This window comes from Bidens hawaiensis, unplaced genomic scaffold (genome assembly GCF_021521415.1).
Source record: "Bidens hawaiensis isolate Kalapana, Puna unplaced genomic scaffold, B.hawaiensis_p1.1 tig00051515_1, whole genome shotgun sequence".
NCBI classification, from domain to species: Eukaryota; Viridiplantae; Streptophyta; class Magnoliopsida; order Asterales; family Asteraceae; genus Bidens; species Bidens hawaiensis.
The window spans coordinates 48,287-61,668 of record NW_027499248.1 but is presented as its reverse complement, the minus strand read 5'-3'; the positions used below and the strand labels follow the sequence as shown (position 1 = coordinate 61,668).

Here is a 13,382-nt window from a genome sequence, read left to right as displayed (position 1 = left end):
TATAAAATAAACACTGGATAAAACTCGATCACCTCCGGTTTTCGATTTTAATCTTTCCTTTACCGCATATATCAACACACGACCCGTCCCCGAATTTTACCTTACCCGTTATATTTTTGTTGAGTTCGGAAAAATACGACTGGTTACCTGTCATGTGGTTCGACGCTCCGTTGTCGAGATACCAAGTATCCTTTTCCACTTTCTCGGCTTCAAGCCTTTTCGGGTTAACTCGTTCTTCGTTTAAGTAAACCTTCTCATGAAGATTTAAATAACCTGCCAGGCTGGTTCATTCGTTTTAGTGAGATTTGCTTCCTAATTTTCTCGTCTCCGTTCCGGACACGAGGACGCAAAGTGTCCCATCTCGTCACACCAAAAACATTTAATCTGGGAGCGGTCTTTCCTTTCTCTTACCCGTCCTTCGGTTTGGTACGATCTTTGTCCTCCGGTATCCCGGCCTCTTCCACGTTCCCCTGAACTCGACCCACCTTTTCCTCGGTTACCGGACTGATCATACAATTACCTTTGTAACTACCTTCTGATCGATTGAAAAGTAACTGACTTTGAGACTCCGAAGTAGCGCGCTCTCTTCCTCGTAAACGTTCCTCAAACGCCTTAAGTCTTCTTACAGCATCTTCAAACCTCATACTACCGAGATCAACAGTTTGCTCGATTGAAGCTACCAGATTGAAGTATTTGTCTGGAACCGCGTCGAGTAACTTTTTCACCAAAACATCTTGCTCGAATACGTGACCAAGACCTGTTGCCTTTGAAACCATACCGGTTATTTTTCCCGCAAACTGATCAATAGTCTCGTCTTCCGCCATCTTGAGTTTCTCAAATTCACTTTTCAACGTTAGGAGTCGAGCCTTTTGGACTCGCTCGGCCCCAACAAATTGTGCCTTCAAAGCCGCCCATATTTCTCGAGCATTCTTGTATTGAGCAACCTGAAGAAGAATATTACCTTCCATAACTTGGAACAAAAACGACCTTGCCGTTTTATTCTTCTTCGCATCAATAGCCGCGCCCTCTTCCGGTTGAACGACTTCCCATAATCCTTGATCGTCCAAAATCGCTTCCACCACAATGGCCCATGTGATGTAATTTGTTCCGTTCAGCTTTGTAACCTGCACTGATATCCCCCCGTTCGCTTTGGGTGGGATTATCGGTCTTTCTTCGGCATCTGCCATTGACTTCTTTTTTCTCTTTCGTCGGTAAACACTTAACGGTGTCGAACTCCCTTGCTCCAGTCCGTTGGAACAAACACAAACAAATCAGTCCCGAACAACTTTTCAGAACCGAACCCGTTTGCTCGTGACACCCCAATCACAAATAACACTTAAAAGAAAAATAAACAAATCTTGTGCAAAAGACTATAACTGTAACAAAATTATTAATGTTTTCTTTTATGCAACCTGTGCAAATTAACCTTTTCCAATCCTTTTACTCCTTTGACTTTTGTGTCACCCAACACCAATCACAAAAGAAAATTACTTATCTTCTTTAATTGCAAAACAATTCCAAAAAGAATATGAACTAGAACTCGTTCCTTGTCCTTGCTCCTTATTCAATCATCCAACAATCACCTTCCTTGTTCATGTTCTCTTTGTTAAGTAGCAGCGACTAAACCAGTTTCTTGTTTAATCGCCACGCAGAACACGTGACGAGAACCCCGGTGACGACAACGAAGATCAGCGGCGGCGGCTTGGGTTCTTGAACTCTCTGAACACGTTTAACAAGAGGTATACTCGGTCCCTTTGAATCACCCTCCTGCTTATCTTGTTCAGTTGATTCGAACCGAACGCTTCCTTCTGTTCGATCAGCAACTCTACACCCCTAGTCTCGCCGCTCGAACACAAACCCGATTATTCTTGGCCTGCTCCTCCTGCGATCTTAGGGTTATTCAATCCTTGCTCTGATACCAATTAAAGGCCCGAATCGAATTAAATATGATAATATGTTTGGCACAACTCATCAATTTTATTAATCAAGAAAATAACTCAAAACTTGATCAATTCTCTCTTAACCCTTACATGAATTCTTTAGGTTTATATAGAGGCTCGATTACAATTAGAGTAAAACACAAACTCCTATTTATCTATTAAATAAAATTCCATCTCTATCTAATAAATAAAATAGATAATTATCTCTAACCGCAATAATTAAATAATTAATGAGATCGATCCATTGGCTCGAACCGGCCCCACCTTCCCGACCCATAACTCGGTTCGGGAATTAACTCCAACAATAATAATAATATAAACAAACAATACACACAGACATGTTGGGCGAGAAGAACTCATTGCCTGCGCCCCATTTCGCCTGAATATCGCCCAGGGAGCGATGTTCGCGCCCCTTCTCGCCCAAACCCAAACCCCACTACACATGGCTTTACCGTCTTCAGGTTCATGATAGATCACCCCACCTAATTTTTCTAATAATTATTTATCATGGAAATTAAGAAAAAAAAATTCTTTTGGTTTCTTGATATTATTGTAAAATAAGAACATCAAATTTGACTTTGAAAAGAATATATAAATTAGTGGCCACTTGGTAGGGCTGTACTTAACTATAAAACAAGCAGGATCCATATATGTTGGAAAATATAAGAAAGAAAAATAAAACATATAAATTTAATTAATTTGAGTTTCAACTCATTAAGTTAAATTTATTTTTAAGTTTCAACTTATTAAGACTAAAAAAAGAGTTTCAACTCAAATATTCAAACAAGAATAAATTTTGAAAACTTATTTATTCCTTTTATTAAATTTATTGAAACATGTTTCTACTTTGAGTTATTTTTGTTTTGAAATTTTGTTTCCTATAAATAGTAATTACTAGGTGTTACTTAGCAAAAAAATCACACAAAAAACAACTAGCTTTTGAGAGACTTTGTATACTCTAAAGAACATTTCAAAAAGAAGCTAAAGAACAATCGAAAAAGACAACATTCTCCAACATTATTATTTTTTGTCTTCATTCAAGGTTTGATTTCGGGCTTGAGTTCTCTGCGGTAGCCTATATATTGTTCTGGTTGTTATACTTTGTGAGACAGACATATTTATCGAAGAAGAGACGGATAATATGTTTTAATGGGTTTGTGTTAAACAAGAATCATCAACCAATACTAACGACTTCAACTGTTTACGTGAAGAGTCAAGAACAAATTCAAAGACACTTTTCATTAGAAGAGCATCGTTGAATATCCTTACATTCAAGTAAATTTATTTATTTTTATTCTTTGAATATCTTTAAATTCAACAATGTAAAATATACTTCACGAAGCATAACCAAAATCTATTAAAGTTGAAAGAAGGTTGAATCAAAACTCTGTTCTTGAAATACGATATTTGAATTTAATATTATACTTAAATAAAATCCTATTTGTACTCCTCACATTATTTCCTAAAAAAAAAGATTTTTTAAAAACAACTTAATATTTTAACTTTTCGTAAACCAAAATCCTTGATTATTATAAACCTTTTCACAAAAATATGTTTGCAAGATTATAGGAAGTTCATTCACTCTTAAATCAAAATAAATAATAAAAGTTAATAAAGGTACTCTCTTTATACATAAACGATCGAATAAAATTAAATGAATAAAATTATTTGAATGTAAAGATATTCAACGGTGCTCTTTCTATGAAATGTGTATTCAATTTTGCTCTAAATTTTGCTCTTGACTTTTCATTTAAACAATCAAAGTTGTTATCGATGGTTGATGATTGTGTTCGACACGGATCTCTTAAAACAAATTTTGCGCCTCTTCTAAGACAAACACATCTTTCTTCCATAATACAAAAATTGCAGTAGTGTGTGTACTGCTAGGAAGGACTCTAGCACTCGAAGTTAAACCTTGAATCAAGAGAAGAAAGTTTAATGTTGGAGAATGCTTTGTGTTCTTAGATTGTCTTGAGACTATAAAAGTTCTCTCAAAATATAGATGTTTTTGGTGTGATTTTCTACCATGTAACACTCGTATTTATGAGAAACCAAAGTTCAAACATGTTTTAAGAATAATTTAACTCAAAGTTGTAGCATTAATGGTTTTGAACAAAATATATTCATGTTTGATTAGTTGAGTTCTTAATTAATAAGTCAACAAAAATGAATTTAACATAAGTTTGGTTGCTTGAGTATTAATCTTGTACTCTAGCTATGGCCTATGTGCGTATTCCTCTTATGGCTAGGCTACCCTTGCTCATTTTGATACTTGTTTGGGCCCAACTTGGTTGGATTATATCTTGCCTTATATTATATTTGGGCCCAAGTTTATATCTATACTGTATACCCTTTTTATTTATTTATTTATTTTTAATTGCTATACCCTTTTAATCTTAATATTTAGATCTAGTGAACATTTTTATATTAAAATAAATAAAAGATTGAAACATAATTTCTTGTTAGACATGTGGCCAGCTGGCCCCTCTAGTCTTAATAAGGCTTGACCATTCTTGATTAAATGTGCAGGCTGAACCTTATTTTACATGAAACTATTGATACAAACATAAACAAAGATACAAATGTTGCCTGTGTGGTTCAACCAATATTTTATGGCCATGAAAATAACAAGTGAGTTACCACATCCTCACTATATATACACACAAGAAACTACAAATGCGTCAACATGCAACACATACTTATGCATAACACAATGTCGAAACACACGGAAATGATAGCGGTTATGCCATTCATCCTAGTTCTAGCAGTCTTACCAGCAACCTTTGCAACAGTAAGCTACAATATCACCAACACCGCTGCACAAACTCCAGGTGGGGTCCGGTACGAGAACCAAATCGGTTACAAGGTCACCAAACACACCTTAAAGTCCGCAAACTTATTCATATGGAGAATCTTTCAACAAAGAAACAAGGCCGACCGTGCAAACGTGACAAATGTCCATCTATTCCTTGATGACATGGACGGCGTTGCTTATTGTGAGAATAACGAGATCCACTTCAGCACAAATTATATTGCAGGTTACCAAGGTGATCTCATGAAAGAATTTAGTGGTGTTATTTATCATGAAATGACACATGTGTGGCAGTGGTCGGGTAACGGGTCCACCCCCTCGGGATTGATTGAAGGGGTTGCTGATTTTGTGAGACTAAAGGCGGGGTACATACCAAGCCATTGGGTCCAGCCAGGGCAAGGTGACAAGTGGGACCAGGGGTATGATGTAACCGCTCGGTTTCTTGATTATTGTGAGGGTCTTAGATACGGGTTTGTGGCTGAACTCAATAAGAAGATGCGGTATGCTTATAGTGTTGACTATTTTGTTGACTTGGTTGGGAAGACTGTTGATCAGCTGTGGAGTGACTACAAGGCTGCTTATAATCATAGTTAAGACATGAACAAGAAAACTTAATTATGTTGCATCCTTATTTAAAAGAAATGGTATAGTTTGACTTTGACTTTTATGGTCAAACATGAAATATTTAAACTTAAACATATGCTTCTGTAATTTTTATTGACATATGTTCCTAAACAACAGAAATAACATCAGTAATGTTGTTGAAATTTCTTCGTTTCTTCATAAGCATCTTGGCAAAATCAAGAGCGCGACGTTCACAGTCGGATCGTTTGACTGGATTAACGATTGACTCAAAGTCCTCGACATGAGCCACCCCAACAATTCGCCTGTTACATAAGTTATCAACAAAATAAAATATTATCAGAATAAGTTAAGAGTTGCATCAGTTATGAATCACCTTATCATTTTGGCAGCCGCAAATCCAAGTGAATCATGGAATAAACCGATCATATATTTTTGTTTTACAAGCTCCCAAAGCTCGGTATCTTTATAAATTTCATGAATATATGCCTCACCAGGCCCGTCTTTGTGTTTATCCCAAAGTGATGTAAACTTTTTGTGAAAAAGATTCCAAGTTTCGGATATGGTATTGATGATCCATTCTTTATATGTCTGCATTCATAATTCACGATACACTAATACTTGACTTATGAAACCAAAAATAGACACTAGTAACAATTTAATATGTTAAACTAGACATACTTTTCGGTCATCCGCATATCCATCTTGCGCAAAATAAGCCAAAAACAGGTTTCCAATGAAAGCGCCGATGTCAAATCCCATTGGACCATAGAAAGAAAACTCTGGATCAATGACTTGAGTTGAATCTTGAGTAACCATGACTGAACTTGTATGGAGATCACCATGTATTAGAGCTTGTGTTCTCTCACAAAACCTAAAGAGTATCAAAATAATAGAATGTGAAATATTAAAAATAAAAATAAAAATGAAAAAAGGAACATAAAGCATGGTTGATTGAGCATGTACATAGACTTGAGCTCAGCAACTTCAACTTTCAACTCTTTGTCATTCCGAATAGCCTCGACATCACCATCAAGATAAGGTGAAGTCCAACGGTTATGTTCAGAAATTTTGTAAGGGTCTGAAAACACCACTTGCTCGGTCAACCTGCATATCTCCACGTTTCCACAGAATTCGGCCACTGCACGAGGTAAAATCTCATGTCATGTGCCTTAAAGCATACATAAACATAAATGTAGCATCCGGCCAATATTGTCCACTTTTTGCACAAGAGCGCATGCATCATGGATTGCTCTAACTCAATCACGATTAACTATAGATATCTCCACTTATCCACATCAAATGCGCCCACTGATAAGCTGATCCAAGAGTTAGCACACTTTTACATGGACCAGTTGGACATAGAGAAACATGCCACAAAATACCAAAACTTGAAAAAAGCGTAACTTGGGCTACAAGTGGCCAAGTGGGGTTACGGAGCTCATAAGTAGCGGACGAAATTGGCCTATATCCAACACGAAATCTACAAAAGATTTTCTCTAAATTTTAGCAATTTATAGTTATGTCTATTCAGAGCTGGCTCTTGGGTTGGGCAACCTGGGCGACCGGCCAAGACACTTAATTTTTGGGCACAAAAAAAATTATATATATATATTTTTTAGTTTTATTTATAAAATAGGTAATCCTTTTATCAGATATTAGGCCCAATCTTTTTTTATCCATAACCCATTTGAAATATTGAGCATACGAGTCTTTTTATTTCGTTACTCGTTAGGGCCTACGGCCTTTTCATTTCAGCTCGGCCAAAACATTTAAATTCTCGAAGACGGCCATGTGTCCTTTTTAGTCTAAAACACGTAAACTAAATTGACATACTTTACAGTTTACACACTCATTAAAGTCATTAACTTCAATATATAATTGCCATTTTGTATTTGTGTCACAATAAAAGTTGCCAAAACTTCCAAAAAGACAACAAAACATTAAAAAAAAAAAAAAATCTTATGTTGTGTAGTTGTAAGATAAAGAAGAGACGTGTAAAACAAAGTGTTAGCCATGAACTCCGACATGTGTTCAGCCAACAAAGGATACTTCACTCCAGAAACCAAACCTTTCCTCAATATTATATGCGGCGGCTCGATATACCGCATCCCGATTAACGACATACTTCTATCAAAGTGATAAACTTCTGGAACATGTTTTGGACACAACTCATGCTGACGTTTAAGAGCTGTAGCTTCAAAGTACGATCGTTCCTTGGCCAACGGCCAAGACTCACCGATCAAACGGACATATGGTACGGCCTGTTTAATAACGACTGAACCGGATGGAGAGATGACGATGTAGACGAAGTTCAGGTTGCCGTCACCTACTTCTTTTATTTTGAGGTTGTTGAGTTCGTGCCCGAGCTTGGAGGCTAAGGATGGCGTGGATTTGATGTATTCGATTAGCGATTTCTCGTCGAGTACTCGGAATCCATTAGTTGTCATGTTTTCCGGTTGGTTTGGTGTTGACGGCTGAAAGATGTTTTGAAGAGCAAAAGCTTGACTTGTTTTAAAGACGAATAAAGATGGAAGATACAATGAACCAAGACCACAACTTTTTACAAAACGAATTGAAATGTAACATAGATGTTTGAAATTTGTTGAGTTCATTATTTATTTTATATTTATATTTTATATAAAATCATAAAAAAAATAATTAATAGTTTGTTGATGTCAACATAGTTGGCCTGAGTGGGGTGGCAGGGCGCGACGTGTTCGCACGGTGAGATAGCTTAATTGTGAAAGTTACCGTTCGAAAAAAAAATAGTTTGAATTAGAGTTAAACATGTCCATATTTCACGTATAGTTTCCTCTTTTAGAAAACTTTCCTGCTATTCACTTAATTGTAACAATAATCATGGTAAGTGAATGCCTCTTAAATTTTGAAGTTAGTTTTTTAAGAATAACTAAAATACCGTCGTGTACAAAAACTTAAAAGATAAAATTAGAAATCATTCTTCACGTTACTCTAATAATTAATCTGTTACATTTTTAATAATCTTGTAACACAGTTCATCCTTTGGGCTAACTTCCATTAGTTCTGGATGTTAATTAACTGCATGCGAAACAAATGTGAGCGTAAATCAGTAATCCTACACATATATGTACTCTTCTTTTTTCCTAGCCTTCTGTTTATTTTCACACGGTTTGGGTTTTAACTTTCACACCCCTACACAAGTATGCATATATGATAAATGTTTAGTATCATATTTAGAAAGTTATTCGATGCAGGTAAAGTGAGAGTTATGTGCTCGCTACTTCAATATGATATTAAAATTGTTTGCTACTATTCTATAGATTTTGAAGTTTGAACAATGCATATACATGAGTGTTATATATGAAATTTCCTCATTTCATGTGTTCATTTGTATTAGGTTAGTAATGACTTTGTTCCATATTTTTGTTTAATCTCATGTGTTTAGGGGTTGTTACAGGTTAAAAACTAGATCTTTATGCCTTTCGATATTGAAAGCTTGTTTTTATTGGGTAACTTATAAGCAACCTGTTTATTCTTGATCAAGTTGATTAAGAGTGACCCGATTCTATTTCCTATCCTAATTATCTCTTGATATCCTGTTCGTCTCATCCTAACCAATTCTAGCAATCGCTGCAATCCCATAACGAACCTATGGTTTTACATATACAGGTAAGTTAGGTATGGTTTGGTTTAGAAAACTTTTAAAGGAAATACATTATTATTTTTCTCATACCCATTAATTGCTTCCAAAAACCTTCAAAATCATATGTATACTTATTTCTCACACGTATTATCAGGCATTACACACATATATTATCCAGCCATCAAATAGAACCACCAGATTTTGATTACAACATGACTACCGATTTTGACCCGCAGTGGTGATATAAGCAGTACATAAGCAAATGACACTAACCCACAGTGGTGATATAAGCAGTACAGAAGCAAATGACGATAAAATAGTTGCAGCTCGTCCTTCTCCTTTAGCGTTCGGTTGACGAACTTTTATTATATTTGCATGTCATCCACATCGCGTGTTAGATTACTGAGCCGTAGAAATAACATCAGCGATGGTGTTAAAACTTCTTCGTTTCTTCATAAGATTCTTAGCAAAATCAAGAGCCCTTCGTTCACACTCCGCTCGTTTCCCAAGATCAGTTATAGACTCAAAATCCTCAACGTGAGCCACCCCAACAATTCGCCTGTCATCCAAACATTCTTACAATACCATAGGACAGAAGAAACATGTTACATACACTAGCATGCGTATGAATTACCTTATCATTTTGGCCGCAGCATATCCAAGCGAATCGTGAAACAAATCAATCATGTATTTCTGTTTAACAAGCTCCCATAGCTCCACATCATTATAAATTTCATGAAGGTACGCCTCACCAGGCCCGTTCTTGTGTGTATCCCAAAGAGAGGTAAACTTTTTGTAAAACAGATTCCATGTGTCTGCTACTGTATCAATTATCCATGCTTTATACGCCTGCATTCACAATAATCGCCTTAAAAAATACAAAATGATGATTAACAAATTCATATTCTCAATAGGTTGACATACTTTCCGGTCATTTTCTTGCCCTGCATGCCCGTCTTGCGAAAAATATGCCAAAAACAAGTTTCCAATAAAGGCACCGATATCGAATCCCATCGGCCCATAAAAAGCAAATTCTGGGTCAATGACTTGAGTTGACTCGTGAGTAACCATGACTGAACCGGTATGAAGATCACCGTGTATTAAAGCTTGTGTTTGTTCACAAAACCTGTACAATACGCCTCAAGTATTATCACAAATGGGAAATTCAATAAAGCGTAGGGAAAAAAGAGAGAGAGAGAAAGAGCAGAATTACCAAAATATACGGTTTTGACAATTGACATCGACAAAATAGCATTAAGTTTTTTATTTGTTTGAATATCATTTAACTTTCTTTTTTAGCTAAGAAAATGAAACTCGCTGCATTAAAGTGGATCCAATCTGTTGCGCCAATACGACACATGTTGATAGGCGATTTTAAAAAGTCAAGGCTATTAACAAATTATCTTGGTCAAAATGGTTATTTTGGTAACTTTCATGAAAAATAAATAAAAAACAGGTGACTTAAGTATTTACTTAGACTTCAACTGAGCAACTTCAAGCTTTAACACATTATCATTCCGAACTGCCTCGGCATCACTATCAAGATAAGGTGTAGTCCAACGATTAAATTCTGCAACCTTATACGGGTCCGAAAACACCACTTGCTCAGTCAGCCTACACAACTCCACATTTGCACAAAACTCAGCCACTGCACAAAAACTTTCCATCTCAACAAACAATCTACCAACTCGAAACCTTAAAAAACACAAAAGCAATCTTATATTCACCTGCACTTTTATGTTGTGTAGTCGTAAGATAAAGCAGAGACGTGTAAAACAGGCTGTTAGCCATGAACTCCGATATGTGTTCCGCTAATAAAGGATACTCCACACCAGCAATTAACCCCTTTCTTAAAATTATATGCGGTGGCTCTATGTATCGCATACCAATTACCGACATTGTTCTGTCAAAGTGGTAAACTTCCGGAACATGTTTGGGGCATAAACCGTGCTGGCGTTTAAGCGCGGTGGCTTCAAAATATGATCTTTCCTTTGTCATTGGCCATGATTCACCGATACAACGAACATACGGTATAGCCTAATCACATGAAAAATGTAATAATAACATTAGTTACTATTTTTTTTATATTATATTACAATAATTTTTCTCTAAAAAGTAGCGCTTCATTCAATATAGAACTCAACCTGGCAACAAGCTACACCGCTAGCCCTTTTTGAATAGCAAAAATTTTGTTATTATTGATATGAATGATGAAATCATGTTTTTAAAAATGGCAAAAAGAAAGGAAAAAAAAAAACCCTTTCGACCCGGACCCGATCTGACCCCGAATCTGTTCCGACCCGACCCAAATCAACTCTTTTTTAATTTGACCCATTTCGACCCTAACCCGCTCTGACCCAAGACCATTTCTGACCCGACCTGACCCGTTTTCCAGTCCTAAGCAAAACCAAGTCGTTTAAAAACAAAATTCATAGATCGTTGGGTACATAACTACATAACATTACTATTTCAGTTACATTATTATTGGTTTGTATATCACATAAACCCTAGGTATTGTAAGTACTATTAGCTACTTCAATTAAAGTTAATAAACCCTAATTTAACAAATTACATGGTATTTATGGAATATTAATTGGGGAAAACCTGTTTGATGACGACTGAATCAGTTGGAGAAGTGACGATGTAGACGAAATTAAGGTTGCCGTCACCGACTTCTTTGATTTTAAGGTTGTCGAGTTCGTTACCGAGCTTGGAGGCCAAGGATGGTGTGGATTTGATGTATTCGATAAGCGATTTCTCGTCGAGTACTCGGAAACCTTCCGTTGTCATTTTTTCCAGCTGGTTTGGAGTTGACGGCGGATGGATGAGAGTTGAAGATTCTGTTTGGGGTTTTGGAGTGGAGTACGTTTGTTTTTCAAAAAGGCGTTAATTGCGTTAGAAATGAAATATAGTAATAAAGTAAAGGTTGAACGAATATTATTAGAAAATTATAAAAAGTAGAATTATGTGATTTGAGGCGTGAGTCATGCGTGTTACACGTGACGAGTTGTGATTGTAGGGATAATAATCAAATAATGCATTGAACCTGGTCACTTGTTATTCTGTTGGACTGTTGAAGACATGGGCTCAGAAATTGGGCTTGGTAGTTTTGTTTTGTAGGCTTCTGTTATGGGCATGGAAATCATGGATCAAACATTCCCAAAATCAAAAGACGAAACTGAAGAATCGGTGATGAAGTAAATCTTTTCTATTACTTAACACAATCTAATGTTAAAAAAATTAAGACTTTTTAAAGAAAACCGCATTTTGACTTAGCAGGCCACCTAGTTATTCCCGAACCCGTCCCTATAAAGCCGGAACTAACCCGAATCCAAAAAAAATGTGAAAGATTCATTTCAGGTTTCAATTTAAAAACCCTATCTGGAAAACCCGTAACGTAAATTTCAACCCAAAGCACCCTTGCTATTTAGTACTCCATTAAAATCCCATTCCTACCTAACCAATAAATTAGTATAAATTATAGAAAAACAATAGCTTAGCTGTTTTGATATCCCAATTAATCATGTTTATAACGAAATTAATTATTTTATAACCGCAATAATCCATTATTTAGTAGTTTTAAAACCATAAAACTGAATTCAATACTTTTAATAGAATTTATTAAAGTAATTATTAAAAATTAATAAATAATATCTTCTTCCCTCCCTTTTAATAAAAGTCACAACCACAAAATCTGACTCATTTTATAAAAATTCAAAAAATATCCTTCCAGATTCAGAAGCAATCATGTTGGTTCTTCGATAAGTAGAAGTTATTATTATTATTACTGGTGAATGAATCCAACTACCACCTGACTGACTTCATGCCACTGGCCTTCACTCCTATGGCCACATCACCGTTGCTGTTGACCATCGCCTTATGCATCATCTTCTCCGCCGACTGTTTGCCCGTTGACTCCATCATCCAACACAGCCAGTCGTACTGAAGAGGTAGGTCCCAGCAGAGCCCAGTTGGACCCGCAAGACTCACCTTAAACAGGGACGTCTGCGCAGAGACCAACTGGATCCGAAGGACCAACCATGCTCAGAGACGTGACGTCCTTACGCGCAGTACGCAAGCTGGTCCCGCAGGAAATGCCTCCCAATGATGAAGGACTCCGCCTGTCCCCGCAGCCTCGGATACAAGCCATTAGGGAAGGCCACCCGCGCAGCATGGCTACACGCACAAGGCACTTAGCTCTCGATCAGTGTCACCTGAAGGAATGAGCAAAGCCGGGAGCAATCCCGCACAGAGGCGGGAGGGGGAATACTCCCGCCCAAATAAGCCAGTCTGTATACTGAAGGATCTTTTACTGTACCTGACGAGGTATGGGCGAAAGATCTGATCAGAGATACGACAGCTCACTGATACAGTATGGCGAGCAGCATGCTCCTGTACTGTATCACTATTAGCCGCTGCCTAC

At 36.8% G+C, this 13,382-nt stretch overlaps 3 protein-coding genes across 4 annotated transcripts; 1 reads left to right on the top strand and 2 right to left on the bottom strand.

Annotated features, from left to right (window-relative positions):
- The first annotated feature begins 4,597 nt into the window (after positions 1-4,597).
- Positions 4,598-5,472, top strand: LOC143599117 (uncharacterized). Its single transcript, XM_077077155.1, has one exon. It carries the CDS (start codon positions 4,627-4,629, stop codon positions 5,344-5,346), a length of 720 nt encoding a protein of 239 aa, XP_076933270.1. The 5' UTR covers positions 4,598-4,626; the 3' UTR covers positions 5,347-5,472.
- A 10-nt stretch (positions 5,473-5,482) lies between these two features.
- Positions 5,483-7,842, bottom strand: LOC143599116 (methylthioribose kinase-like). Its single transcript, XM_077077154.1, has 5 exons — positions 7,296-7,842; positions 6,301-6,482; positions 6,016-6,208; positions 5,711-5,925; positions 5,483-5,639 (listed from the first exon to the last, which is right to left on the bottom strand). Exons 1-5 carry the CDS (start codon positions 7,782-7,784, stop codon positions 5,483-5,485), a joined length of 1,236 nt encoding a protein of 411 aa, XP_076933269.1. The 5' UTR covers positions 7,785-7,842.
- A 1,184-nt stretch (positions 7,843-9,026) lies between these two features.
- Positions 9,027-11,817, bottom strand: LOC143599114 (methylthioribose kinase 1-like). Of its 2 annotated transcripts, XR_013147239.1 has the most exons (7): positions 11,564-11,817; positions 10,687-10,996; positions 10,433-10,607; positions 9,884-10,085; positions 9,594-9,808; positions 9,246-9,518; positions 9,027-9,197 (listed from the first exon to the last, which is right to left on the bottom strand). XR_013147239.1 is itself a non-coding variant. In XM_077077153.1 (6 exons), the coding sequence occupies exons 1-6, from the start codon at positions 11,747-11,749 to the stop codon at positions 9,359-9,361; spliced, it is 1,248 nt and encodes a 415-aa protein (XP_076933268.1). In that variant the 5' UTR covers positions 11,750-11,817; the 3' UTR covers positions 9,043-9,358. The 2 variants fall into 2 exon arrangements, 1 of the variants encoding a protein (XP_076933268.1); XM_077077153.1 differs by having other exon boundaries at positions 9,043-9,518.
- Between the last annotated feature and the right edge of the window lie 1,565 nt (positions 11,818-13,382).

Bases quoted from the DNA above. Each gene is read 5' to 3' on its own strand.
- LOC143599117 (XM_077077155.1), top strand. From the start codon at position 4,627: ATGCAACACATACTTATGCATAACACAATGTCGAAACACACGGAAATG.
- LOC143599116 (XM_077077154.1), bottom strand. From the start codon at position 7,784: ATGACAACTAATGGATTCCGAGTACTCGACGAGAAATCGCTAATCGAA. The intron at 6,209-6,300 runs GTACATGCTCAA...GATACTCTTTAG, and splicing joins GTTGCTGAGCTCAAGTCTAT to GTTTTGTGAGAGAACACAAG. The intron at 5,640-5,710 runs GTGATTCATAAC...CTTATGTAACAG, and splicing joins GCGGCTGCCAAAATGATAAG to GCGAATTGTTGGGGTGGCTC.
- LOC143599114 (XM_077077153.1), bottom strand. From the start codon at position 11,749: ATGACAACGGAAGGTTTCCGAGTACTCGACGAGAAATCGCTTATCGAA. The intron at 10,997-11,563 runs GTTTTCCCCAAT...TCATGTGATTAG, and splicing joins ATTCAGTCGTCATCAAACAG to GCTATACCGTATGTTCGTTG. The intron at 10,608-10,686 runs GTGAATATAAGA...GTTTTTGTGCAG, and splicing joins TACACAACATAAAAGTGCAG to TGGCTGAGTTTTGTGCAAAT.